Genomic DNA, 25061 nt, shown 5'->3' on the forward strand with positions numbered 1-25061 from the left:
CTCTTCAGGCTGATAAATAATACAGTTTCTTTCTAAAATAAACCTTAAACATTATGTTGTATGAAAAGCAGTAAGAGCTCCTGAGTACATCTGCTAACAGCTGAATTGCAAAAATTGGGAAAACCCTCATTCTCTAGAATAGCAGTCTGTGGATTTACAGTGTTGTTTTTGTCTTCACTAAAACCCAAAGTTTAGCTCTCTGCTCTGTCTGGATAATTAAACTTAATGTGACACAGCAAGTTAAGTATTCTAGGACAGTTTTATTTTTTCAGGTCTTCAGACGAGGACAAGAGTTATGCTTGCTTGAAAATTTTATTGACACAACTGTTTGGTCCCAACACACAAAACAGCACTTGAGCCACAAAAGAAAAGTGTCCAAACAAAGTAGACAGCTAAGAAAAGAATATTTTCTTCTCCCTCCCACTCCAAGAAAAAGATAGTGCATAAATTGAGGGCTTCAGTGACATTTTTTTTTAACAAACATGAATCTGAAATAGTACATTTAATTGTTAAAGAATTTCATGGTTGTAATGCTTTTAAATCTGTAAGTCACATCATTCATTTAACCCTTTGGATAAAAAAATATATTGCAATTCAATTAGCTATTTTGTTACACTATGAACACAACTTCTCAAAAGTATTATCCTATTACTTTCAAACATCGATTTCATCAGAATCACACATGAATCCAGAAAAGAGATGCTGACCTCCATAAATGGTAAAACCACCACACTCACTTTAACAAATACCATATTTTCCTCTGAAACAAAAGCCTGCATTCCTTTATTAATCCAGATGACTTGTAGCTGCATCTCATGAAAATACAATTTCAGGTTGGTCTTTTCTCCAATGCATGCTTTCCTGAAACAAAGATCTAGACAGATCAGTGTTAACCTTATCAAATCTCAGGTGAAAGCAGATGTTCTTGCATTTAACTCATTAGAAGCATTCCATGAAAGCTTATTTCTAAATTTCTTTTTCTATAGCAGTATGTCTGTAGAGGTTTACTAAGGACTCAAAACACTGTGCCATAATGCTCAGAAAAACTTCCAAGTGTTTCTCTGCATTCACAATGGCTATAAGTTCACTATGGTAATACTTGCCTAAATTTAAAAGATTTTATAACAAAATCTGACTAGTAAAATTCTGTCTATAGCCATTATTCAGTGGCATTTCTTGTTGCTGGCTGAGAAATTAGAGCCCATGTTCTCTCTCTTGTATATTACAATAGAGTCCACCTAAAAAATAGTCAGTTGGCCAATGGAAAACCTCTAGTATAGGTTCTTTCAATACTACAAGCAATTTATTTGCTGCCTGGCAAATACAACCCATTGTAAATGCCATGGTTACCCAGAATGGGTATAAAGTCTCATACACTGGACATTTCTGCTATCTAGAGTTAAGGTCATCCACTGGCTTAACCTCTCTTCCAAAGCTGACCCTTTCAAAAGCCAACACAAGGTACCACAAATTGAAAAAAGCTTCCAACACTAGGAGTAAGTTTTAGAATAAAAACAGACACAGCTAAAAGACAGCACATCAAAGAATAAGCTCCCCATTTACTGAACATGCTTAAAAATAGAAAACAAGGTTAAGCAGAACAACCTTAGCATTTCCACATGTAGTTAGAACTTTCCTTACAGGTGGAAATAGCATCAATACCTTCCATTGCAAAACATTTTAATAAGACCTGCTCCATTATCTGTAATTTATGCATTCAATGCATATTTCAGAAATATCAGAATCTTCCTAACTTCATTTCTAGACACAATAAAATGTCTGTGTCTGTATCTTAAACTCATGACACCAAGACAGTCTTTTCCTTAACCAAATCCATGCCAGACTGGAACTAAATATAAACGGAAGCTTAAAGTATCAATGTCCTAGAAAGCTCCTAAATGGAACTGAAAGCTACAGAAAACATTTAAAACAAGTTTTACAAAAAAATCCACATAATCTTCTACAGACATCTTTAGACAAATGATTTTCCAATGCAGTTACAAGTCATCTGAAAGGTCAGAGAAAGTTTCTCCTCTGGAGTACAATCAACTCCCTCACTCTCGTGATTTCAGGTCAGCGAGTTAAAATTTCTCAACAGGCTTTTGAAAGGCAGATCATGCATTTTATTAATACTGTCTGAAACAATACCAGTAAGCAACAGCCTATAGAATACAATATGCTACATGTATGATTACACCACTAACGAGGCTTAAAGAAAATAAAATCTGATCCATTTTAATTCAATTATTATTTTGCCTTTACTGAACACACATTTATGAAAAACTGTAAAATTTAAGAATAATTTAACAAATGCCAGAATTTTTTTCAAAATAATAGAAAAAATCTGCTCTGCTGACAGCTGTGCTCAGTGTAAAAGGAACAAAATCTTCACAGAATACATTAAATACAAATTAATTCTTTTAGGCCTTTCATTAAAATACATAAGGGCTAGCAAATAGCTTTACTTTGTGCAGAGTCCATAGGTATTTGTCTTTCACACTAAAAAGAAAGAGTTAAAGCTTGGTTACAGGTGCAAGTGAAAAGTTTGCTGCCAATTTCACCTTGGTTTTGTGTTGCTTTTTGGCTGGGCTGTCCATTGCTTCCTTGTTTAGCTGGGTTTCAGAGGACTGACAGGGAGGCACTGAAGCATTCTCTGTGGTGTTAGATACCACAGAACCAGAGGTCAATTTTTCTTGAGCTGTGGTAACAATTATTTGTTTTTCTTCTTCTGTTAAAATCATTATCTCTAAAAGAAATAAGACAACTCAATTTATTGATGCTCTGTTCTTGAAAAATAAAGACTATCTATCTATCTCTCTGGTAATAGGCAATAAAATACTTAAAAAGGACTTGTCAGCCTGATTTGAAGCCAGAAGATGTATCATGTTCACCTATGCAGGTGATTTGATGCTTACTTCTAGCTCTGTCTGCATCATGTACTATTTAGAAGGTTTTACTTAATTTGCACAGATTAAGTCTCCCAGTGCTCAGAAAAGCACTATGAAATGACTGTGGTAAAAAGGTTGCTACAGGTTGGCAAAATGCAATTTTAGTGGTGGATAAAGTCCCTATAAAATTCTCCCCAGAGAATCACAGTAGGGTACACATGGCCAGTACTCAAGAGTTTGATGGCAGCCACTTGCATTTCCAACACATCCCATTGTGTGGTGTGTGTATATATATATATATATAAATGTGTGTGTGTGTGTGTGTGTATATACGTATGTATTTAAATGGACTTTATATAATCAACCATTTGATGCTTTATTTTCCAAACTGTGTGAGTTATCATCATAGGTAATACAACATAGGTGAGCAAACTCTTACCAGAGAGAGGTGCAGGGCGTTCCTCAAACTGAATGAGGTCTGCAGACTCAAGAACCACTGGATCAGGTCTCAGTTGCGGGGATGGTAGGCAGGAAGGAACTGGCTCACACAAGAGGTCAACGGGAGATGTATTTGTGAGGCAAAGAAGTTCTTGCTCAGTTTGATTAGAAACTACAAAAATAAGGGAACACCTTTCAAAGTATCTGTAAGCTGTGAAGGTGTCACTGTTTCAGAGCTGGTAAATGTAAATTCTTCAGATGTGATTCGGAAGATTTGAGAGCTATGCTGTATTTGAAATACGAATATTAAACTAATTTAATGCTAACTAACCTCAGATTGATTCAAGAGTTACTTTGCTGGATCAAGAGCATCTAACGACAACGCAACAGACAAAGCAATAGTATGTTCAACCCATTACTTGCGTAAGTAAACATACCCCTATAGTAAAATCAGGTATTTGCCAAACTTGAGTAACAGAGGCAGAGTTGAGGAAACAAGTCCTACAGGAACATTCTTTAACAGAGAAGAGCCAGTTACCAGACAACTCCCCTGCAGACATACCAATATCCTATCAACTATTCATGTACCATCTAACACATTTACATGTGAAAATTAAGCTGAAAGTTTCAAAATAAAGTGACTTGCCCTTATTAAAAGGGATGAGTCTAGACTTCTGAAATAACTCAAGAATCATTCCACAAGTTCTCCAACCTGCAGGTAGTAAAAGAATTGGAGACCATAGCAAGATAATAACTACAAGGTCACTATTTCCCAGTTATTTTTATTTCGAGACAGATTTATATCAACAGGACTGCCATTATTATTTGCAAATGAGTAACAACACAAAATCAACATAAAAACACCACAAAAATCCAACACTATATTCTGATCAGAATACAGGAGACATTCCTAGCAGAAGCTGCTACTAACCATCTTTTCTCATTAGTTTTATGCTTATAGACTTAAATTTCCACTAAAATCCATGGGAAACAGTACTCTAGCAGCTATATATACAGTGACAGCTGAGGACAACAGATGCCTGTGTCAGGAGGACACATGCCTAACTATATATTTTGGGAGAAGTTCTACAGCTTTCAAGCCATAAAGCATTTCTACAGAAGTTCAGATTGACTAACTCACACAGCTTTCCCCATGCTGCTTCGATTACTCTGCTTATTTCCTCTAAGATAAATTTCTTAAATAAATCAATTTTGCATTACCATTGCTAGGTGTTCCTAGACTTAGTTCCATTGATGAAGTGGATCCTGATGTCTCCATAATATGTCCATTATTGTCAGCAAGTTGATTTCCATGATCATCCATATGATCAGCAGGGGGAAAACTAGGTGAGCTAAAACGAGCTATAAAAGGCAAGTTTGGTTCGTTTACTCAAGTCACTTCTTCAAAAATAAAAAAAAGGAACTAAGATACCACTCAAAATTGAAATGGCTTACTTTTCATATCATTCTTTAGCACCACAATTCTCTTATGGCCATGTCCTTTAATCCAGACCACCTACAAAGAAAAAAAAAAAAAGGCAGAATTAAAACATCAGCACATACTAACCTCAAACTCTAAAGCAGCTCACTCACTGCCTTTCGTCTAGCCTTGCACTGACATTATTTCTAAAAGTAAACTAAATCTTGTTGCTAATTTTTACTATGCTACCCAAGTAAAAGCTTTGACATCAATTATTTTGAGACGAAGGAAAACTATAGGACTAGAAAGTGTCCTAAGTATACATCAACAAAACTATATGTTGAAATATGGAGTTACCAAATTCTATTTTGTTACTCTCCAGAAAGATTAATCTACTTAAAGGAAAGCTTATAGCCATACACTGGGTCATAAAATTATCCCAGAGCACTTAGTACATGTGGATGACAAGAAGATGCTACAGCAAAATTCCACTATGTGGCCCTTCTAACAAGGTTCCACAACTCTTCACTTCTAAAACCAATAATCTACCCTGATCAAAATGAAGCTTCAGTACTGTAGTCATTTATTCATTCAAGACAGAAATCAATTTTCATTTTATAAAAATGCCAAGGATGTTCGCAGCCTCACCATGGACAGTTCTTAAGCAAAATTTGACCAAAACATATAAAAAAGAAAATATTTTCTTTTTCTTATTACATAGTCCAGATTTCTCAGAAGCTATTGAAAATGCAACTGGTATAAGCCTCCTTGGAGAAGGTAATTATTCCAGTAATTCACACCAACTAACAAACCACAGTTGTGTAACTATTTTAATCCACACAGAAATCTCAATGTAATTGTGCAAAACAATTCTTCACACCTGTGGAATTGCTCCCAAGAGCTCTTCTAAATTATTGCATCCATATGCTTTAGGGTGCAGCACTTCTCCTGTGTATTTGCTATATGCTGCTGGGAACTCATGAAGAAAAATCTGCTGATAATGGTAAGTGTGAAGTAAGGACCTTACATTCTTTGCAAACATATACAGATTTGTAAGCTTCACGTATTCTTCTGCCGCACCATTGGTAAAAACCTATTAGAAAAAAGAAGAGAGAAAGAATTAGAGTACATACTTCCATATCCTCTAGTCACAATGTCTTTTCAAAGTATGAAACACACCAGAAAGGAAAGAGAGCTTACATACCTCAACCAAGTAAGGCAGACTCTTCAGGAGTTCAGTTAAGGTCATAAATCCATATTCACATGGATTAAGTGAAGTACTGTGGATTGTTTCATAATGCTGTTTAAGCTGTTCAACAGAAGGAAAGGATGTTCCATCCCAGGACATCAACAAGACTAGCAATTGGGCAGTCAGAGACCGCAGAGATTTTCTATTTATCAGCTGAATTTGCTTGCCAGACTCTGTGTCAACAACCTAGAAACATAAATTGGGAATGAAGTTAGGGACAGGGAAGAGAGTAATTTATAACTAAGTTGTGTAGCTGGGGTGTGAGCACAGCTGTTTTGATATTACATACCAGCATCTGATACTTCTCCAGCCAAAAGCACACAGGACAAAGCAGCTTACTACATGGAAAAATTTACTTTAAATATACAAAAGCTGTGTAGCAGTTTCTGTCCACGTGGTAGACATGATTTTACTCTTTGTTCCAAGCCAGCTGGACCTGATGGAGCTCCAGCCTGAACACCAGCCGCTAAATTAACAGAAATGAGTAACTAAACCAGTATGCCCATGTCTGCATAGATGTAACCTTTCTTTTCCACTAACATGTAAGACCATCTACGTATTTACATTCAGAGTCAAAGCCTCAAGCCACAGGTCAAAAAAATTAGGAATATAAAACATTAGGAGACTGATAACTACTATGGTTATCAGGAAATAATTGCTTTTACACAGTAAGAAGTCAGGTAGGAAAAAAACAATTTGTATTGTTAAAATAAGTACTATAATATAATCTTTTACTTCTTTGCTAAACAAGCATGAGTTTTCCCAGAGGAAGCTGAAAGGTTACAAAAGAACAAAGAGAACATCATAGAAATATAGAAACTACGTTTAAAATCTTTTTGGAATGTCCACCCTCTCTGACTTAATCAAATACTGTTTCTAGAGTACAACATTAAGCACACAGAGACCTGTAATTTGACCTGTAAATTCCTTAACACAACATTACATACCTTTTAGAGGTATAAACTACAAAGATAAAAGATTACCTTTACAACATGGCAAAGTTTTTGCATTAAAGCTGGAACTGAGCTAACATCGTAGTCCTGAAGACGGAGTGTGTATCCAAATGTTTTACTGTACTCTGTCAGTAAGTCAGTCATCATAAGGCAGTTGCCTTTCTGAGACCGCAGCAGTTTAACAAACTGGGCAGCAATGGCTTTGACTTGTTCCACCTCTGTGAGTGTGAGAATTTTCTCCTCCCCACATTCCAACACCTACAAAGCAGAAATTACACTTTGTTAAAGTGATTTACCTAGTCTGGATGAAAAAAGTGTAAACGGCAACTAAAATTCAGTGCCTGCAGGCAATCACTTGCTATGTAACAGGGCTCAGCTACCTCAAAAGACGTCTATATACCTTCTGAAATACAACAAAATAGACAATTAAGTAGTTATTAACCTTTTTTAAAGCAAGTTTAATACAATTTTAAATGAAACTTAGCTCTGATTTTGATGCACTGAATTTTGTAAATGTAATCCAATTTAGAAAATTAGAATTTGTTAACAAACTTAACCTGAATGTGCTAAAAACCATGGACCATTTTACCAAAATAACTATATCAAAGACTTTCTTAAATACAGCTGTCTAACATTACAGGTGCACAGTTTATAACTCACATTAAAGTTAATGAGAAATATAACCCCTGCTGAAACAGTTGTACAGATCTCAGAAAAATGCTTTAGTACAGCTTAGGATTTTAGAACTTACAAGTAAGACATCTGGTATGGCTTCAAAGAGTTCAAGTAGTTTTGTAAAACCATAGTAAGCAAGTTTGCACTGACGACCAAAGTGGTGGTGATAAGAAGGAATAAATTTATTGAAGGGCATTCGAAAGTGGGGTTGATGACGCAGTAAGTCTACTACCTCTTTAGAAAATTGTTTGGTTCTTTCAATTTCTTCTTGTGTACGTTCTGAAATTAAAACACAGAGCAAGAGCTATATACCAACACACTTATTAAATGCAACAGGATATAAAAGAAAATACGGCGATTGATTTCCCGCTTAATCACACATCACACCAAGTCACTATTTTCTTCTAACACTGAAGATCTTTACTAAGCTTACATGTTTAAAGTCCAAAATAATGAGGTGATCTGCACTTTAGAAGATATTAAATAGCCAAATATGCTGGTATTTTTGCCGTGTGGAAACAACCCACACTCTAATCATTGCACAGAAAGTTTAACTACACGCAGAAGTAGTAACATCATTTTATGCGTTCTGCCACCTGCTTTCCTGTCTGTTCCGTTATAAGTGATCCTAGAAAGACAAATTCTTTATTTGCTAGAAGGTCATAACTTAGTTATGAAGGCAGAAACACCCATGTCACTCCTATATACTTTAGTTTGTACAGTTTTAAAATAGTGAAAGAACAATTTCTTTGGCAACAGTAAAAAAATGGACATGGACATACCTCTTTTGGGAATACAAATTACCATTTCATTGTCTTGCTGTGACAAACAGATGGTTGTATCTGGAATTTCTGATATAATATCAGACAGTTCACACACTCCATACTCAGTAACATCCCAGTCCTTAGAGAAACACCTGAAAGTTTTAGAACATTTTAGAAAATTGTATAATACAAGTATTAATGCATGCTGTGTGGGGAAAAAAAAGTGTAAGTTGAGAAGAAGCCTCAAATACGAAAAAAAAAAGCATCATTTTTATATTGGCAATAATATTAGCATGTGAAACAAAGGGGAAAAGTTTTCTTAATTCAAATTATCTATCCATTCTAACTGCTGGTGAGTCACATGGCACTGAAAGAAAGAGCTGTATATATGAACCAGTGGATGCCTCAAACTAGTTATGCTAAGTGACGATATAAAGTCATATTTTTCAAGCTCAGGTTTTAAGTTATTTAAGAAAATGTAATTATGTTATACAGCTCCATATGGCTATGCTTTCAGTCTGTATTTGCTTAACAGTTAGACATATGCTCTTCTTAAACAAGATAGGTGTCAAGAGAAGGCAGAGACCATATCCTAGAAAAGACCATATTAAGGTTCCCAATCTTATGTGACATATTAAAAGATATTTTATTATCTCCCCCCACCCCCCAACAGGAACCTCTCAGAAGCAAGAACACTTCACGTATATTCTTATTCAAGAAATTGCCAGAGCTGACTACAATGGAGATGCACATTTAGTAGATTCAGGAACAACCAATAATGTATTTTTGCCAATAGTGGAAATATAAGTAGAAGTGTGCAGTCCCAAAAAGGAGCTGTTGGCATAGCCAGCACAATAGCACACATGCAAAGGCAGACCACATGTAGCACTAAGATGCTATGGTTTCCTCAAAGCACATTAAGTACTACTTTCTATCTTCATATTAAGGAAAGCATCATTCCTTTGTTCTTTTTTTTAAAAAAAAAAAAAAGGAAACTGCTTTCTACCATGCTAGAACAGAATGTTCTTCCTGGCAATAGCAAGATAGGTATTACTCCTCCTTATTTTTGTGCCATTGCTAGATCCAGTTAAAGTAGTAAGACTACCTATTGACAACCAGTCTATTTATTTTATATTCCCGTTTAAAGAAAGTCTAATACTAAGTTTCCCCTTTATTGTTCATGTTAACGTGCCACAACATGGTTGCTTAAATCCAACCTTGTAGTCCTGGCTTCAAAAAGAACTAACAAAATACAATAACCCATTTCAAACTCCAATAAAGTTAAATGAACCTAGTACTAAACAAAGCTGTAAAGTCTGCCAGAGAGCTTTTGATTTTTGTTTTCATTAGAAGTTTGAACTTCCACATAACAATAAAGAGACAATATAGTTGCCACAGTTTTGTACTAAGATTTAAAGTGCTGAGTCCTCTTGCACTAGGTTTTAAAACCACCATTGACAGACCTGCCCTGCAGAGCTGTTCTTGTTTCATTAAAGAAAACTTACCAGTGATAAGCCTGTAAGAATTCCCTCACAATAACTTGCTTACTGGCCTGGGATTTGAGAAGCTTCAGTAAGTCTTGAGTAAAGCGCTTCACTTGAGCTCTGTGCGTTAGAGTTAACAAGCGTTTGGAACCCATACCAAGAATCTGAAAGAAAATTTTATTTGATCACTCATGTCTACCATCGTCAGATATTTAGAAGCTAGTTCTGGTATAGGTAGGCTAGAAATAAAAGATGTAATAGAGAGTGTTTGGAAAGGCAGCCTCATGAAGCCATACACTTTCTGTACCAAAGCATATGTCATCAAGAAATGCTTTCTAGGTGAGTGCAGTTGCAACTCTTGCACATTTGTATTGGTTACTTTAAAGTTCTACAACCAACTGGTGTTCAAAGTAGTAACTTAATGTGACCACAGTGTTTCTTTTTTGTAACATAAGGTCACATGACTTATTTCACACAAATCCTTCAAGTCACAGGCTACACATCACAGCCCTAACTTATGAGCACTGAGCATTTGCTGTGTTCTTATGATAAAGAGTACAATTACTCAAGCACTAGCCACAGGCTAAAGAGAGCTTCAGACTTTATTCCAGAGGCTTAGATTAAATAAAATAAAGAGTTAATTTCCACAAAAGTTGTTTTGGAAGGGTGGGGACAATAAAAACAACAAAACAGTAACATCTCAAAAAAGAGGACAATTACACTCCAAAGTTCAGTTAACCATCTCTTTCAACGTGGACAAGGTAATTGCATAGCATCTATTATACAATACCAAGCAGTAATTCAGATAGTTGAAGATACAAGTACAATTCCAAGTTAAAAGGAACAGTGGCATATAACTCACTTGAAGTACATGAGGCACTGCTTCTAGCAGCTCCATTAATTTAGAATACCCATAGTCAGACACACGGCATTGTTTTGCAAAGTGATGATGGTATGTTGGGATGAATTTACTGACAGGTATGACGCAGGACGGTTGGCTTTTAAGTAGATCTATCACTTCTCTACTGAACTGAATAAGTTGTGGATTACCTACAGGGCTCTTGGAACGCAGAAGCCAAGGATCTAAAAAAAAAAAAAAATTCATATTACTGAACCTTTCACTAATATTCTTCCACCGAACACTGCACTTTATTTATGAAACAGACTAGAGCACAGGAGAAAAAAAAAAAGAATGAACATTCAAACTATAACTTTCTCCTTATAAAAAGTTTAACAATTATACAAGATGTTTATGTTATACTACTCTTGATTTTTTTAGTGGAAAGATTAGTTCAGAGAAAAGATTTTAAATAGAAATATTTACCTGCAGTGGGAGGTGGTGGTTTGTTATGTATCCATTTAATAACTTTAATGCCATTTTGGGCAGTGGCAATGTTAACTCCAGGAACACAGGTAATCAGATGTTCTAAAGGAACACCACCCTGGCCTTCTGGTACTGTTTCAAGATCATTGAACTCTGACATATAACAATCAGGAAAACTTTGGAAGAAAAAAAGCTTCTATTATACACTAAAATACCACTATAACAATTGTCTTAAAGATATCATTATTTTGAGACACTTCCTGAGCAAGAGCTTTCAACAGCTTACTAACAAGTTACAGAAGTCTTCATTAAATGCACATTTTAAATAAGTGTCATCTTTTTTTGCTCAACAAGAATTCAAAACGTAGTAATTTCATAAGGCACTTATTTGCTATAAAAGACACCCCCTTACATAAGAACCAGACTTTTTATACAACAGGTAGTTTCAGAGCATTATAACAGCCATCAATAAAGCCCTTATACTAAAAGCCTAAATTACAATACTTTACCTTAGTAAAGGCACAGTACCCTCATGTGTCTGTAGAAGGCTGTGAACTTGGGGAGCAAATGTCTTCAGAGACAAAATCACAAAAGGAATTCTGTAAGAATCTGGATCAAACTCATGCTCACTGTAGAAACAAGAGGTTGAAGTTCATATGCTCATTCTACACATAGCTTTAGTATTGCATACCTGTGCTCACATACACACCCATAGTAAACATTATACTATATACATATAATACACTGCTACTAGCTGGCAATACCACTATGTACAGTCACAAGCAACTTCCATCTTTTCTTCTTCACAAAAATTAATACAGCTACAGTAAATTTCCACAAGACAAGCAACACTTAAAGACCACATTTTTATTATCATTAGATTAAAATTTTAAAATTAAATTTTAGCAGCACATACCAGGCAGTTAACATTGAACACCTAATAACTGCTCTACTAGCACAACCTGGCTGCTGTTAAAAAAAACCTTAATATACAGCTTCAGGAAGTCTTCAACTCAGTATGAATCACTTACTAAATGTAGCTGGAGGACAAAGAATGATGAGTTCCAACTATAATTACATAATAAAATTCAAGCTAATAGAAATCTCTAGTATGTATAACTTCCCTCTATAACCAGAGGAAGGCAGTGTACCTTTCAGCTTCTGCTTAAGAGGTATTCCATCTTGGCAGCTGTGCAATACAGTAATCTTACCTGAACAGACTGATCCATGAGAACTGCCTAGAAAATTCACTCTGCCATCTCACTATTTTCTGCCTGACTTATTCTTGTAAACATATGAACAGTGACTGGAGCACGCTATATGAACATATATACCTCAACTTTAATATACCTATTGGTGTTATATGCTGTTCAAATATTTTGTAAGATTTTATAGTATTTTATACACAGCTTACATAAAGTCTTTATTCAGGCAATGCTGCTTACAAACAGGCTCGTGATATTCCAACTCTTCAAATATTATAGGACTACAGTTTGCAGATGAACCGTCATGTGACTGTGAAGACCCCAATGGACTCTGCCGGGCTTGGCTGCTGGGTAAAAGGCACACCAGCCGCCCACCTCCTTGGTCACGGATTGCCACAGTATCCGTTAATTTATACAAGTCTGATACAATTAACTTATGCCCAAATCTAAAAGAAAACAATTGAAATAAACACACATTACAAACGCAGTTAGAAAATGCAGTAATCTGCATTTTTTGTTTAAGAAACAGGAATATGTTAGAAACTATTCTATGCAAAATGTTAAGGTAACTAATCTATTCACCCCAATGTAGAAAAATGAAGTAAAATACTGAAAGTATAACCCTCTAAAAGGCCAGCATTACAGTCATTGCCTCTGGATAGATAATATGCTGCAACATCTAACAACAAAAAACCCGTAACACTCCATTCTGTTACTTTCTATAATTCACAGTAAACAATCACACAAGATCAGATTCTTTTTAGAAGTACTAGAGAAAGAAAACAACAACTGAGAACTTACTTTTTTTCATAGATTTCTGTGAATTTGAACACAGGCAGACAACAAGCAGGTGCATCCTGCAGAATGGACATAGTTTCTGAGCTATAAAAGAAGTTTCGTAACATTAGCACAAAATTAATCTGTTAGTATTAGAAACAGGTAGTCTCCAGCACAAATTGGTGAGATATTTACAGATGCAGTTTATGAACTATTCATTTAACAGGACAAATTGCATCCCCTTCCATCCCAGCACTACAAAACTTGACACTTCAGATCAGGGGAGTGCAAATAGTAACATTTCTGATAACTCATCTAGGTAGTGTCTCTGAAGGAGCTGCATCTTTCATAGGTGGTGGTAAGATCTGAGCATCTGTAATAATGCAACATTAAAGTTGCAGCATTAGAAGTTACCAGCCTGGTCATTACATTAAGAACTTTGTGTAGGCATAAACTAAAAGGCAAGAATGAAATAAACTTGTGAATTATACAATGGCAAGTAGCACATAATCGCATAATACTCCACACTCCAAGCACTATTTTCACTGGACCTTTCTGTGAAAAAATGAAGACAACTTTCAGTATTATGAAAGAGTAGAAGGGAAACTATTAAACACTATTAAACAGAGATCCAGTCTCTTCAGATGCAACTTAAAATATGAGCAGCATAAAAACGCTAAACTGAAAACTAGCCTAGTTGTATTTAACACATTCATCAGGTCATAAGGCAGATTTTACTTTATTTTCTCTATCATTCCTTTGCTCAGGATTTTAAATCATCTCTCAGCTACTAAATACATGCTAGAACAATTAAGAAGATGCCAAAGTGCTTATTACCTAAGTAGAGAGAGCGATTTACTAGCAGCTCCTGTTGCTAACGAGACCTGGATCCTTTTACTGCCAATTTTGTATCTGTGAAGACTGTTGACAGCACTGATCGCTTCTTGCAGATTTTCCATCTGAACTGTAGCCTTCAACTGGTAGTCTGTATGAGGACTGAGCTCTACACTTTTTACCTGAAAGGAAGAAAACACCTTATACATTCATCACAAAATACAAACCCAAGGCAAGCCAACATGGTAGTAGCACAGTCTTGCTTTGGCCAAAAGCCTAATACAACGCAAAAGGGAACCAAGTATGATGAACCATGGCCAATAGGACAATACAAACAAGAACCAAGCGCAATAAGCCTTGGCCAAGGCAAGACCATGATATTCCTTTAAACACCAGCATCATCTTCCCACGTAGAAGATTATGCCAGAAGAATGTCATCTACAGATTGGATAGAAATAGGACTGCTGCAGAAATGACTTCTCCTTGCATAGTTGCTTTTTATTGATTCACACTCTCCATGTCTGTTTGTGATCACTTCTGATTCAAAACAGAAACTCAGTTTTTAACGTGATTTTTAAGCTGACATTAGGAATTCAGCTTTACATCTTGAAAAGGTTATGCAGCTAAAGCCTAAGTCTCTTCCCTGCACGACTAATGAGCCACTTACAAAGAATTTTATACACAAAACTTCAGAATACCAGATCTATGAAGACCATATGCAAATTAAGAACCTAGTGCAAGTGATGATCTGGTCTTTTTAAAGGAAAAATACCATACCTCCTTTTAACAAAAGTTTAAGTCATGTTTGGATAGCTTTCCATTCCTACTCACTTAAAGCTAGAGCACAAACATGTCCATAAATACATGAACAGGAAGTACTTAAAAAACAGATTTAATAAAGGTATTTTAGCATTTACCTTGCCATGCCTTGAGAAAATTTCTTGTAAATTTTGCTGCAACTCTTTTCTGGACAATCTGTAATCTATATTGCTGACCTGAATGTCTGCACCATTTGCAAAAGGATCAGGGCAGTCTGTAGCACTGGTATGATTTACTACATTAAACGTGAGTGGAGATGATCTGTTTGAGAGGTTTGGAGACATACTCCTGGGTAAAATAAAAACATTTATGAGCTAAAGTAGCCACTGCACAATTCTGATATACAAGCACCTCAAAATTAATCAGAAAACAGACACAGGTCAAGTGTGCAAATACAGCACTTCGAAGGCATTTTCCTAATACATGTGTGTGGGCAAAACAAGTTTCACCACAAGTAAAACATAACGAGACAAATACTTCATATAAGAAGAATGGAAATAATTCATATTACATTTCAAAGTTACCCAATTTAATAATATATTTGGCACCAAGTCTTCTACTATCTTACTAACACATTGAAAAAAATCAGACTCATTCACATGATTTTAATAATTGGCAAAGGCCAGATATTTAAGTCTATGATAATTTAATGGACCTGGATAAATTTATACTGGGAATGTCAAAGGCACTGAAATTAAGAGGAGTAAGATGTCTGTAATAACCTCTAAAGATTTTTCAGAGGCTTTAAAGACAAAGTTTGCAGGAAACAATTACCACACAGTAAGTTTCTGAAAGAGTTTACTCCACCTTATATTTACATCCACACTGTTAGCTGTTATGCAGCACCATCACAGTTTCTTTTTGCCTCCAGATAATGTAGTGTATTAAAGTAATGTGTTTAGCATACACAACTCCACATGCAGCTGTCAATAATCAGTGTATATATTCATGCAGTCTCACTTCACCTCCCAAATAAGACACAGACACTTACCGAGATGACCAGCAACTCTGAGACATGAGTAAAGGACTGAGTTGTCTTGAGGCCGTCAACTTACTGAAAGCAGAGGGATAGCTGACCTGAAATACAGTTTCATCTTTATCTACAGGGGAACTGGTAACACTCCTGGAAGCGGAGGTCTCTTTTCTATTTACAAATATATATAAGAAAAAGAAAATAAATTATGTTGCAGAATTCACATTAACAAAAATGTAGCTAACATTCATGTCTTTATTTTTAAACATACTTCTGACTACTTTTACAGGATGATTCTCCTGTTCCAATTTTTTTGGTTGCCAGAGCCACAGGAATCACTGCATTAGAGTTACTCTGAGGAGAAGGAATTTCTTCTCTTAAATGTTCTTGCTGGTTTTCAATACTTCTAGTGATGGTCTTTGATTCAAGGCGGCACAGCTCCTGTATGAAACAGAAGAAAGGTCCTTATAAAAGCACCAGACATCCCTTGCTAGAGGCTTTCCTTCTGATGGAAACCTAGATAACTGACAAATTTTTCTTTAATAGCATTTTCATTGGCACTTCATAACCACAAATATTTGTTTTTCTATGACAGAAAAGAATAAACTGTCAATTAGTTAAAATATTCTTGCTACACTGTAGATCTATCCTAGTTTTCAACAAAAATTGTAGAAATGGATCACTCTAGATGTTATATTCAACACCAACACAAAAGTCAAAACTGGCCTAGGATTCAAGACTCAATAAATATCAACAGTATTTCCAAATAGAGAAAAAGGTGGCAGGAAGAAGGAAAAACCACCCTTAAATCCATTCATCTGCTTTCCAAGCAGATGAATACAGCTCTCATTTGAGCATGTCACTATACATTACAGTTATTCATTAAATAGGACTGACAAGTTAAAGATATAGCCTAACAGAAGCAATCCTCAGAACATAAGGAAAAGCAAGAATACTAAACAAGGTAGAACAAGAATACCTGTAAACTTTTAACATTTGTGGGTTTGATGATAGGTCCATGAATCTGGAATCCTCTCCCAGCAGAGCCTTTGGTACCAGAAGACTGATCACTTGAGTCTTTGTTGAGGAGGCACAGCTTAATGTTCTTGTTAATTTTTTTGGGAGACTTCACCTTTTCAGTTCCCACAAAGCTGGAGCTTTTTGTTTCATTAAGTTCTTTGTTTTTGGGAGTAAAAGACACTACAATCCTGTTACCAAAAACATCTTCATTTTCCATTCGCTTCCGAGCCCGTTCAGCACTTTCTTGATTTAAAAAACGGAGAATTGCACTGCTTCCAGAAATGCTCAGCACCTTCCCTCCACAGTTGTCTGACAAACGTCTGAGTCTATTACTGACACTTTTGCTGTCTCTGTTTGTTGGCAGATTATAAACATACAATAGTGTATGGCATGCCTGTTTAAAAGGAGTAAGATTTTAATTTGATTATATCAGAATACCCTCTTGTTCAAAACCAGTATTTTTACATTGATTCTGGTGACACATGCTCTCCCCCCAACTAAAGTAATTCTTTTTGCAGCATTCAACTTGTTTGGAAAACTCTCAAACCAAGGCAGATCCTCAAACTTCCATCTCCAATATAATTTAAAGTTAGAAGAGACTACAGACTCCCTTGAGTCCTCCATTGATCAATGGATCAATACCTGATCACTTCTCCAGATAAGGAAGCATCACTGCAACCGAAGAATTCCATGTATTCTACACATGTGAACACATAGTTCAGGAAGTCATTTCAAAGAAAGAAAAGGTCACGAGTGCTGTGCAAAGACAACACAGCAAACCCAGATAATCGCCAGGAAAACAAAAAACCCAAGAAAAGCGTAGACATACACTCAAAACTGTTAAGAAAGCAACACAGAGCTGTCTTAATGCACAACTAAGTTCTTACCCTAACTTTCTGCCGGTGAAAGAAAGGCATGTAAGATACATTATCTGATAAAATATTTAGTAATAAGAATGTGACCTTGCTATTTTACTCCTTTAGTTAATTACTTTCTTCATTATTTCATTCTTTCAGTCTTAAAGCAGAAAGCATACATTCACACAGTAGTAACTGAAATACGGACAATGGTCAAATATACAGTAGACATTAAGTCTCACCATAAAACACACACAATTTCAGCCTGCTCTCCCCCTAAATTAGGGCAGGGGGGGAAGTAGGTTGACACTTTGAAACATCTGTTGCATCAAGAATTAAAAACCTTACCGGCATTTTCAGCGGTAACCTTGGTGGCAAGTCCGAAATAAATTCTTCAAAACAAATAAGCTCATGAGCATGATGTAAGAGTGCTTCTGAAGCTTGGTTTTTATGCACCAAAATTATCCGGAAACCATGTCGATGTCTCAGGTCACTGAGTTCCAAAGCAAAGTTTACATCCGCTGGAGAAAAAAAAAAAAGAAAGAGAATGAAGAAGGAAACACATGAAAAAGCTAAAAACACACCAAAACCTCACTTGGCAAGTTCTATTTATCACTGAAAATTTCCAGTGAAAGAGCACCAACAGCTACAAGGCTTCTCAATAGACATAATTTAAATCAGCAGTTAGCATTCAGTCCCATTGACAAGGGCTTCCTTTTAATGGCAACTTCTAGAAATTTATCAGCAGGGCATTCGACTGGTACTGTATACTTCTGGAACAAACATTTGTTTAGCTTTAGGGAGAAACCCAAGGCAACATGCAGCAATCAAATAGTTGAGTGGCTTGCACATTTAACTGTATAGTATGCTGCTACAAGAATAAAAAAGAAAAATCAAATACATTCTGCTCAAAGCATTCTGAAAGATTACTATAAGGAAGATTCAGTGAGTTTTACTTTATTAGCTTCCTGCTGAAGCTGTCTAACTTCAGACAGTATTTATACACATACCTCCTGACACTCAACAACACATCAGATTCCAATACTGATTTAACTAAGCCAAGTTCTCATCTTACTGTCCCTTACTTTTCCCTTACTGCCACCAACATCACTAAGAATTCTTGAGCAATTCAGTTAAAGCTGATTCTAAACACAACCCTTTGAAAGCAGAATAGCATCACACACAAAAGTACTATTGAAGAGAGGAACTGAATTCTGTACTGTAGATGAGTGCCCCAAACACTTACTTGACACAAGAACCACAGTGGCAGGTGCAGTGTGTGTATCAGCAAATCTCCTAAGACTCTGCCTGAGTTTGTCATCAGCAGCATTCTTTGCTGTAGCATTGATGTGTGCAACGGTCACCTGTGGAAATAGAGATACACTCTAAAGAAAATCTTGAATGTGAGCTATACTTGCTTAAATCTAATTTTAAAAAAAATTAGCATAAATACAAGCTTTCACATGCACCTTTTATTTAGATAAATTAATGCACACATGCATTCAATACAACATGTGTGGATCCCAAACTGTTCTAATGAGCAATGAACTTCAACCCTAGTTGTTCAGCAATGTCTTAGGGATGACTTCTGCTGTTCTGTGTTAAAGATCACAATTTACATGCTTTGCATTCTCTAAGAGTATATGCTGCTACCTTAAAAACGTTCCATAAACGCTCATTTGAAATAGAGCGGTGACAAACACAGCAAGTACTCACTATCAATTCATTTTACCTCACACAAGCAGATAAACTGTCAACCTGTTATCATATCTGCAATTTAGGGGGTAGGAAGGGAATTTCTGACTTGGAAACCTGAACAAAGAGTAAATCAAAAAAATACCAACAGACAAAATGTGTTGATGGAAAAATATGTAGTCTTAAAGGTGCCCCATCAGTATAACTAATTTACATGTGTACTCACTAATGAGCACAGAATTCACTAACAGAAGTATAAGAAGTTAAGTTCACATAATCATAGCTCTTTTAGGTTAATGATTTAGTCGCAGATTTGAAGGATAACACTAGAAATGCCACCACTGCTTATTACTGGATTAAATCAAAATCCTCTGTGAACACTAAAACTAAAGCTAAAACAGTAATCTACATATAATGGAATGCAGCTTCAGTTTTAAAAAGTATCACAGTGGGAGAGTTTGGCATTAAAGATCCCCATCCATAAACTAATAAGCTCATGCACTAGCAAACATGGAAGCTAACACAAAGCTTTAGTGAACTGGAATCACTTAGCACACTCATAGTACACAAATTCTCAAGCAAGAACACCAAGTAGATGCTGTTTTCATACCTGGCAGTTGTTAAGCTCCTGAATAACTTCTTTATTTTCTTTACTAATGTCACACACACAGATGAACTCTGCCTCTCTGTGACCTTTAAAAAACTTTTCACGAATCCTCTGTACAACTGCTATAGCTGAACGGCCAGTGGGAACTGAACAGTTTTCAATATCCCAGAAGACTCCAATGGGGGGCAAGTTTTCCAGAACTTGGCCTGTTATTGCAACTTCCGGAGACCCTGTACAGGTTTAACAACACAGCTCATTTTAATCTCCAAATACCAGAACGAAATAGCTTTCAAGTCCTTAGAATTTCTTTTTTTAGGTTCTTAAAACTGTAAAAAATATAATAGTAAAAAATCAAAACTCTATGCAAACAACACGGTAAGTTAACTAGGTAGTCAAAACGGGTAAATCCAAGTTAAGACTTTGCAAAACAGACACAAGGTATTTTTTTACTGCTTAGTCTTCTATGACTTTATAGAAGTTTCCAGAGAACCGTGCAATTTAAGAGAACTCTTCACATGCAAGAGTATTTAAGGAGGACATCCACTAAGTGCAAGTTTCAAACAAATGTGGTTTACCATATTTCTGTGGTGATTTGCCAAGGCTGCTCGCCAGCAGCAAACTCTTCTCATTGCCTGTTCCTTTGGTTCCACAGCCATTACATATTGGGATGGGAATAGGTGCAGTCTGTGCACTTGGAGGAGGAATATTTGGCCACATTTTAGCAGCATCAACTAGGCTGTTTCTGGTTGGCTGTTGGGATAATTTTTCAAAATACATGTCCATTTAGTATACAATAACATATACTATTCCATGCTAGAAACACTCAAGTTTCCCTTCTGCAACAAATGCAAGTTCAGATATACTCTACAAAGTTAATTAACAACAGTTAATTCCTTCCGCATGAAGGAAGCTTCTATCCTAGAGTCTTTCCTAGTATATTTAGCTCTAGATTTCCAAATGCAAGGAAAGACTATTAAACTCTGTCCATCAAGTCATGCCATCTTTAAGAAGTACTAATACGTATTCAAAAAAACCCTCCACACCCTAGCATGTGAAATCAGCACAATTAAGAGTACAAGGCTGAATCACCTCCCTCCCCCCAAAAACAGTGGGCATAATTCCAAACATACCGAATTCACCATTTAAGTTATTGAAATGAAGCCACTGCACTTTTATATTGGAAACTCAAATTCTGAAGTAACACATCTTGCAATGTTGAGTATATTATTTCACTTGAATTTTTTATTAAAATTCAAGCACAGTTTTAATCAGTTCTAAAGCATACCAAATTGGTATTGAAGTATGAATTACAAATTTGGGAAGACTGAACTAAGACCTATCAAACCAAAACAAAACTAGAATACCCTTATAGCATCATACATTTCACTGGACTTACAAATGGATCTTTATTGATCAGCTGCCCAAGGGTAGATGTTAACTGTTGTTAGGCTTTTCTCAGAGTCACTACTATGGAACATTTTAATTGGAGCTGTCAAGAACAGATAATCGTCTTTCAAATCCAGTCAAAATTCTGAGTACATTACAGATCCTCTGTAAGCTAAACATCATGATAGCCTCTTTTGTCTTCCTATTGAACCGAATGTTACCTCAGAAAAGAGATCATCTTCAGAAAGGATATCTGGTACATTTGGACTGTGCATGACCAACTAGGAGGATGCAAGCTGCAACCCACAGTGCTTGCTCAAGCAATGTTATTTCAACATTAACCATATACCATGCTTAATGAATGAGAAACGTGATATGTACAAACCTTGCTCAAGCAGTCATTGCAGTAGTGAGAGCCCTTTAAACAAACTGAAGGTGCCATGTTTAGGTGCAAGGGGTTGGCGCACACACGTGATGTTAGCTCCGACTGTGCAATATGCTCATCCAAGTGGCCCGTAGCCCCACTTGTGAATTCAGAACAAGGAAAATAGCCAGAAGATGTGCAGCTCTGAAGGGCTGGAAACTGATGCAGTTTGTGCATGTTACCATGACAGGACTGGAAATGGAGCTTTCCACAACAGGGCAGATGTTGACAGGAAGATACACTGTTTTCTACGCACATGCCAGGGAACTCACTTGCAATGCCTGCCAAATTGCTTCTAGCTGGAGGGTTCTTCAGTGAAGATGCAGACTGATAAGCAAATCCTGATCCTACTTGACAAGTAATCGTCCCAGTGCTTTTTGAGTCTAATATTGTGCCAGGGTGAATCAAGTTACCACCACCACCACCACAATGCATTTGTGGAGTACAAGAAGAGTCAGAGCCATGAGCACAGCAGCTTACTTTCGGGCCAGGTGAAAGTTGTATTTGCTGTTGCTGAAGTGGATGAACATCAGGAAGCGGTACTGCTGGAAAGAGTTTAGAGCCAGCATTATGAGAAGATGAAGCGTCCTTCAATTCTACAGCAGCTTTCTTGTTCTCCATGTAATCCTTCTGGAAAATGAAAGCTCAGTTACATTCAGATACATAAATAAACAAACAATTTTATACTATAACAAGCATATTTTTAGACTGTTACAATTTTGATGATAACAGAAATTTTTAAGTGATCTCTCTGATTACTACTACCTCACTGTCTAAACATGTAAAATATTAAAAGAAACATGCCAGTTACGTGTGCTAGCCTGAGGTATATTGGTATCAGTGGATTTTGGAAGCAACAAAACCAAGAAGCTATAAACCAAATATAAGTATTATTCCAAACAGAGCTGTAGAGAGTAAAGCCTGCCAAGCAAAGCAACTTGCCTGCTTTCAGCAACATTGATGAGAGCGCTGTGAACACAACTAAAGACCTTAAATTCCCAGGCAGATTTTGTACTTACCACAGTAACTGCTGTCTCCTCTTTCTCCCCACCCCACTCGCCCCCTTTAGTCAGCAATAACACTGCAGTTAGTTATACCGCTCTGTACCAGGATATCAACAATGCTTTTACTAAAACAATGAATTACCGTTTTCGCACTGCAAGGCAAAGACTTTTCAGCAGCAGAAAAGCAATTAGAAAGTTTCCAGAGCCATGGTTTAGCATCATTATCTTGTTGCTGAAGCCATCCAAACGATCTAGTGCAGAGGTTCTCTGTCCTGTTTCCTTCCATCATACAGCCAAACAAAAAGGTTCAACATTCTTTCACCCCCTGTTCCTTTCATTCTTCCCACCTGCTAAAGAGAAAAAAAATACATGCTTCAAATAACTTTTAAGGTAAGACAGAAAAAAATAACTGTGGTCTTAAGAATTCCACTACGGCCAGATCACCGAACCTGCATTATTTATGTTAAATTTAATTATGCATATGGTACATAGACTTGACTATTCCTGTTTAGTACAGGAATATTCCTCATGAACTGCAGCACAGATGAGGTAGTCCAAGGAAAATGCTGTTTACATCTATGGCATTAGCTACAGTCCCAGAAAAGCATTGCTGCTGACATGAAATGATTCCCTGAAATTTTCAGTGCATTCTCCTGGAAAGAGAAGCCAGGAAATAGGTTTTCAAGAACAGCTCAGCAGTAAACACAAAATAGGTACAACTGAACTCAGCTGAAAGAATTAAACTGCATATTCATTGTTTTTCCACTGGCTAACAAAACTATATATACCTGTAGTAAGCACCCAGCATTTAGTATTTAAACAGAGCTTTAAATTATTACAATTACTTACAAATACTTCTACTAATTCTCAAGCTGCCCCACAGGACAACACATCAATTTAGCTTTACAGAACCACAATGAAGCAAAGCAACTTGTTTAAGGCCCAGCCACACTGTACCAGAAAAACGATGATTAGCAATGAACTCTTCTTACCCTTTAACTATGTACTACATTCATTAGACTATACTCCTTCAGTTTTTTTGCATTTAATGTTAAATGTAATTATCATGGAATACATTCCATAGCATTAAATTTGCCCCAACGTTATTTTTAAACGGAAAAGCAGTTTGACTTTTTTTTTTTAAAGCAGAAATGTTTATTCACACAAACTAAGTATTCCAAAATTATGTTTGATAAAATATTGTTAATCAAGTTCTACAACGCTAAAGCATGTTACTTTTAAAAATGTCTGGCAGCACCAATTTGTTTAAGAATTAAAACGGTAAAGGAAAAAAATTAAAAGTTACGTTAATTACATATGCCCGCGCTTTGCCCTCTACGGCTCGCAGCTCCCCGGGTGCTTCCAGCTGGGCCTGGCCCGCAGCCCGGGGGGCGACGCCGGGGCCCGACCCTCCCGCCGCCCCAGAGCGCCCCAAGGCGCTGCCGGGCAAACGGCCGCTCCCGCCCGCGGGGCGGCGCCGGGCCGAGGCCGCCGTGCAGCCCCGTCTGGGGGACGGGCAGCTGCCCGCGAAGGGAGCGGGCCCCAGCCCCGCCCGGCCGCGGCGTTCCGCCGGGGCCTCCCCGCTGCTGCAGGGCGGCGGAGGCAGCCCCGGGCTAGCAGGAGCCGGCGGGCCCAGCTTGGCTCTGCTCTGCGCCCGCCGGCCGCGCCTCACCTGAGCCGCCCCCGGCGCCGCCGCCCCTCACATGCCGCCACGGCCCCTCACACCCCTTTGTCGTCCTCCCTCCTGCCTCTCTGCTCCTTCTGCCGTCAAGCGACGCCGAGCGCCGTGAACCACCCCGCTGCCGCAAAGGCGGCTGTCGTAACGCTCCGCTCCCTCCTCCTCCCCGGCGGGCTGGGCCAGGCTGCGAGCGGTGGCTTTTAAGCCTACCCCGGGCCCGCTGCCGGCGGACCCCGGCGTGCGGGCCGGGCCGGGCCGGCCTGGGGCGGGGCCGGGCGACACCCCGAGCTGGGGTAGGGGGGCTGCGGGGGTCCCAGCGCCCACCGGGAGGGTGCCTGGAGCCGCCCTGGGGCGATGAGGCCGGCACCTGAGGGGATGAGGGAGGCCCCGCTCAGAGACACCCGGGGCCCTCCCCGGCGGGACCGCTGAGGAGCGCCCCTGTTCCCCCTTATACCGGGGCTCCCTCTCACCTTACACCGGGAGGGGAGGGCCTGCAGGGCCGGGCAGAGCGGTAGGACTCGGCCCCGGCGGGGCCTCGGGGAGGTCCTGTGGAGGGGCCTGGCCTCCCGGCAGGTACCTGAGCAGGT

General features: G+C 37.8%; 1 protein-coding gene across 5 annotated transcripts; it reads right to left on the bottom strand.

Moving 5' to 3' along the window:
* Positions 1-240: 240 nt before the first annotated feature.
* Positions 241-24558, bottom strand: MARF1 (meiosis regulator and mRNA stability factor 1). Of its 5 annotated transcripts, none has more exons than XM_068422187.1 (27): positions 24469-24558; positions 22939-23146; positions 21754-22419; positions 20558-20732; positions 19986-20212; positions 18927-19044; positions 18029-18201; positions 16783-17217; positions 16075-16244; positions 15822-15974; positions 14929-15118; positions 14015-14193; positions 13202-13282; positions 12610-12846; positions 11705-11824; positions 11196-11371; positions 10734-10954; positions 9893-10035; positions 8406-8539; positions 7700-7902; positions 6979-7206; positions 5951-6181; positions 5627-5839; positions 4782-4842; positions 4548-4688; positions 3328-3498; positions 241-2746 (listed from the first exon to the last, which is right to left on the bottom strand). In XM_068422187.1, exons 2-27 carry the CDS (start codon positions 23083-23085, stop codon positions 2514-2516), a joined length of 5226 nt encoding a protein of 1741 aa, XP_068278288.1. In that variant the 5' UTR covers positions 23086-23146; positions 24469-24558; the 3' UTR covers positions 241-2513. The 5 variants fall into 5 exon arrangements, with proteins under 5 accessions (XP_068278288.1, XP_068278285.1, XP_068278286.1 ...); XM_068422184.1 differs by having other exon boundaries at positions 21754-22422; XM_068422185.1 differs by having other exon boundaries at positions 21754-22422; positions 22939-23143; positions 24469-24543.
* Positions 24559-25061: the final 503 nt, after the last annotated feature.

The sequence above is a fragment of the Nyctibius grandis genome, chromosome Z (assembly GCF_013368605.1).
Source record: "Nyctibius grandis isolate bNycGra1 chromosome Z, bNycGra1.pri, whole genome shotgun sequence".
Classification (NCBI taxonomy): domain Eukaryota; kingdom Metazoa; phylum Chordata; class Aves; order Nyctibiiformes; family Nyctibiidae; genus Nyctibius; species Nyctibius grandis.

Excerpts from the sequence above, each read along its gene's own strand:
- MARF1 (XM_068422184.1), bottom strand. The coding sequence starts at position 23,085 with ATGATGGAAGGAAACAGGACAGAGAACCTCTGCACTAGATCGTTTGGA. Across the intron at positions 20,733-21,753 it reads GCAATGACTGCTTGAGCAAG|CCAACCAGAAACAGCCTAGT; the intron begins GTTTGTACATAT and ends TTATCCCAACAG. Across the intron at positions 5,840-5,950 it reads GTCTGCCTTACTTGGTTGAG|GTTTTTACCAATGGTGCGGC; the intron begins GTATGTAAGCTC and ends TTTTTCTAATAG.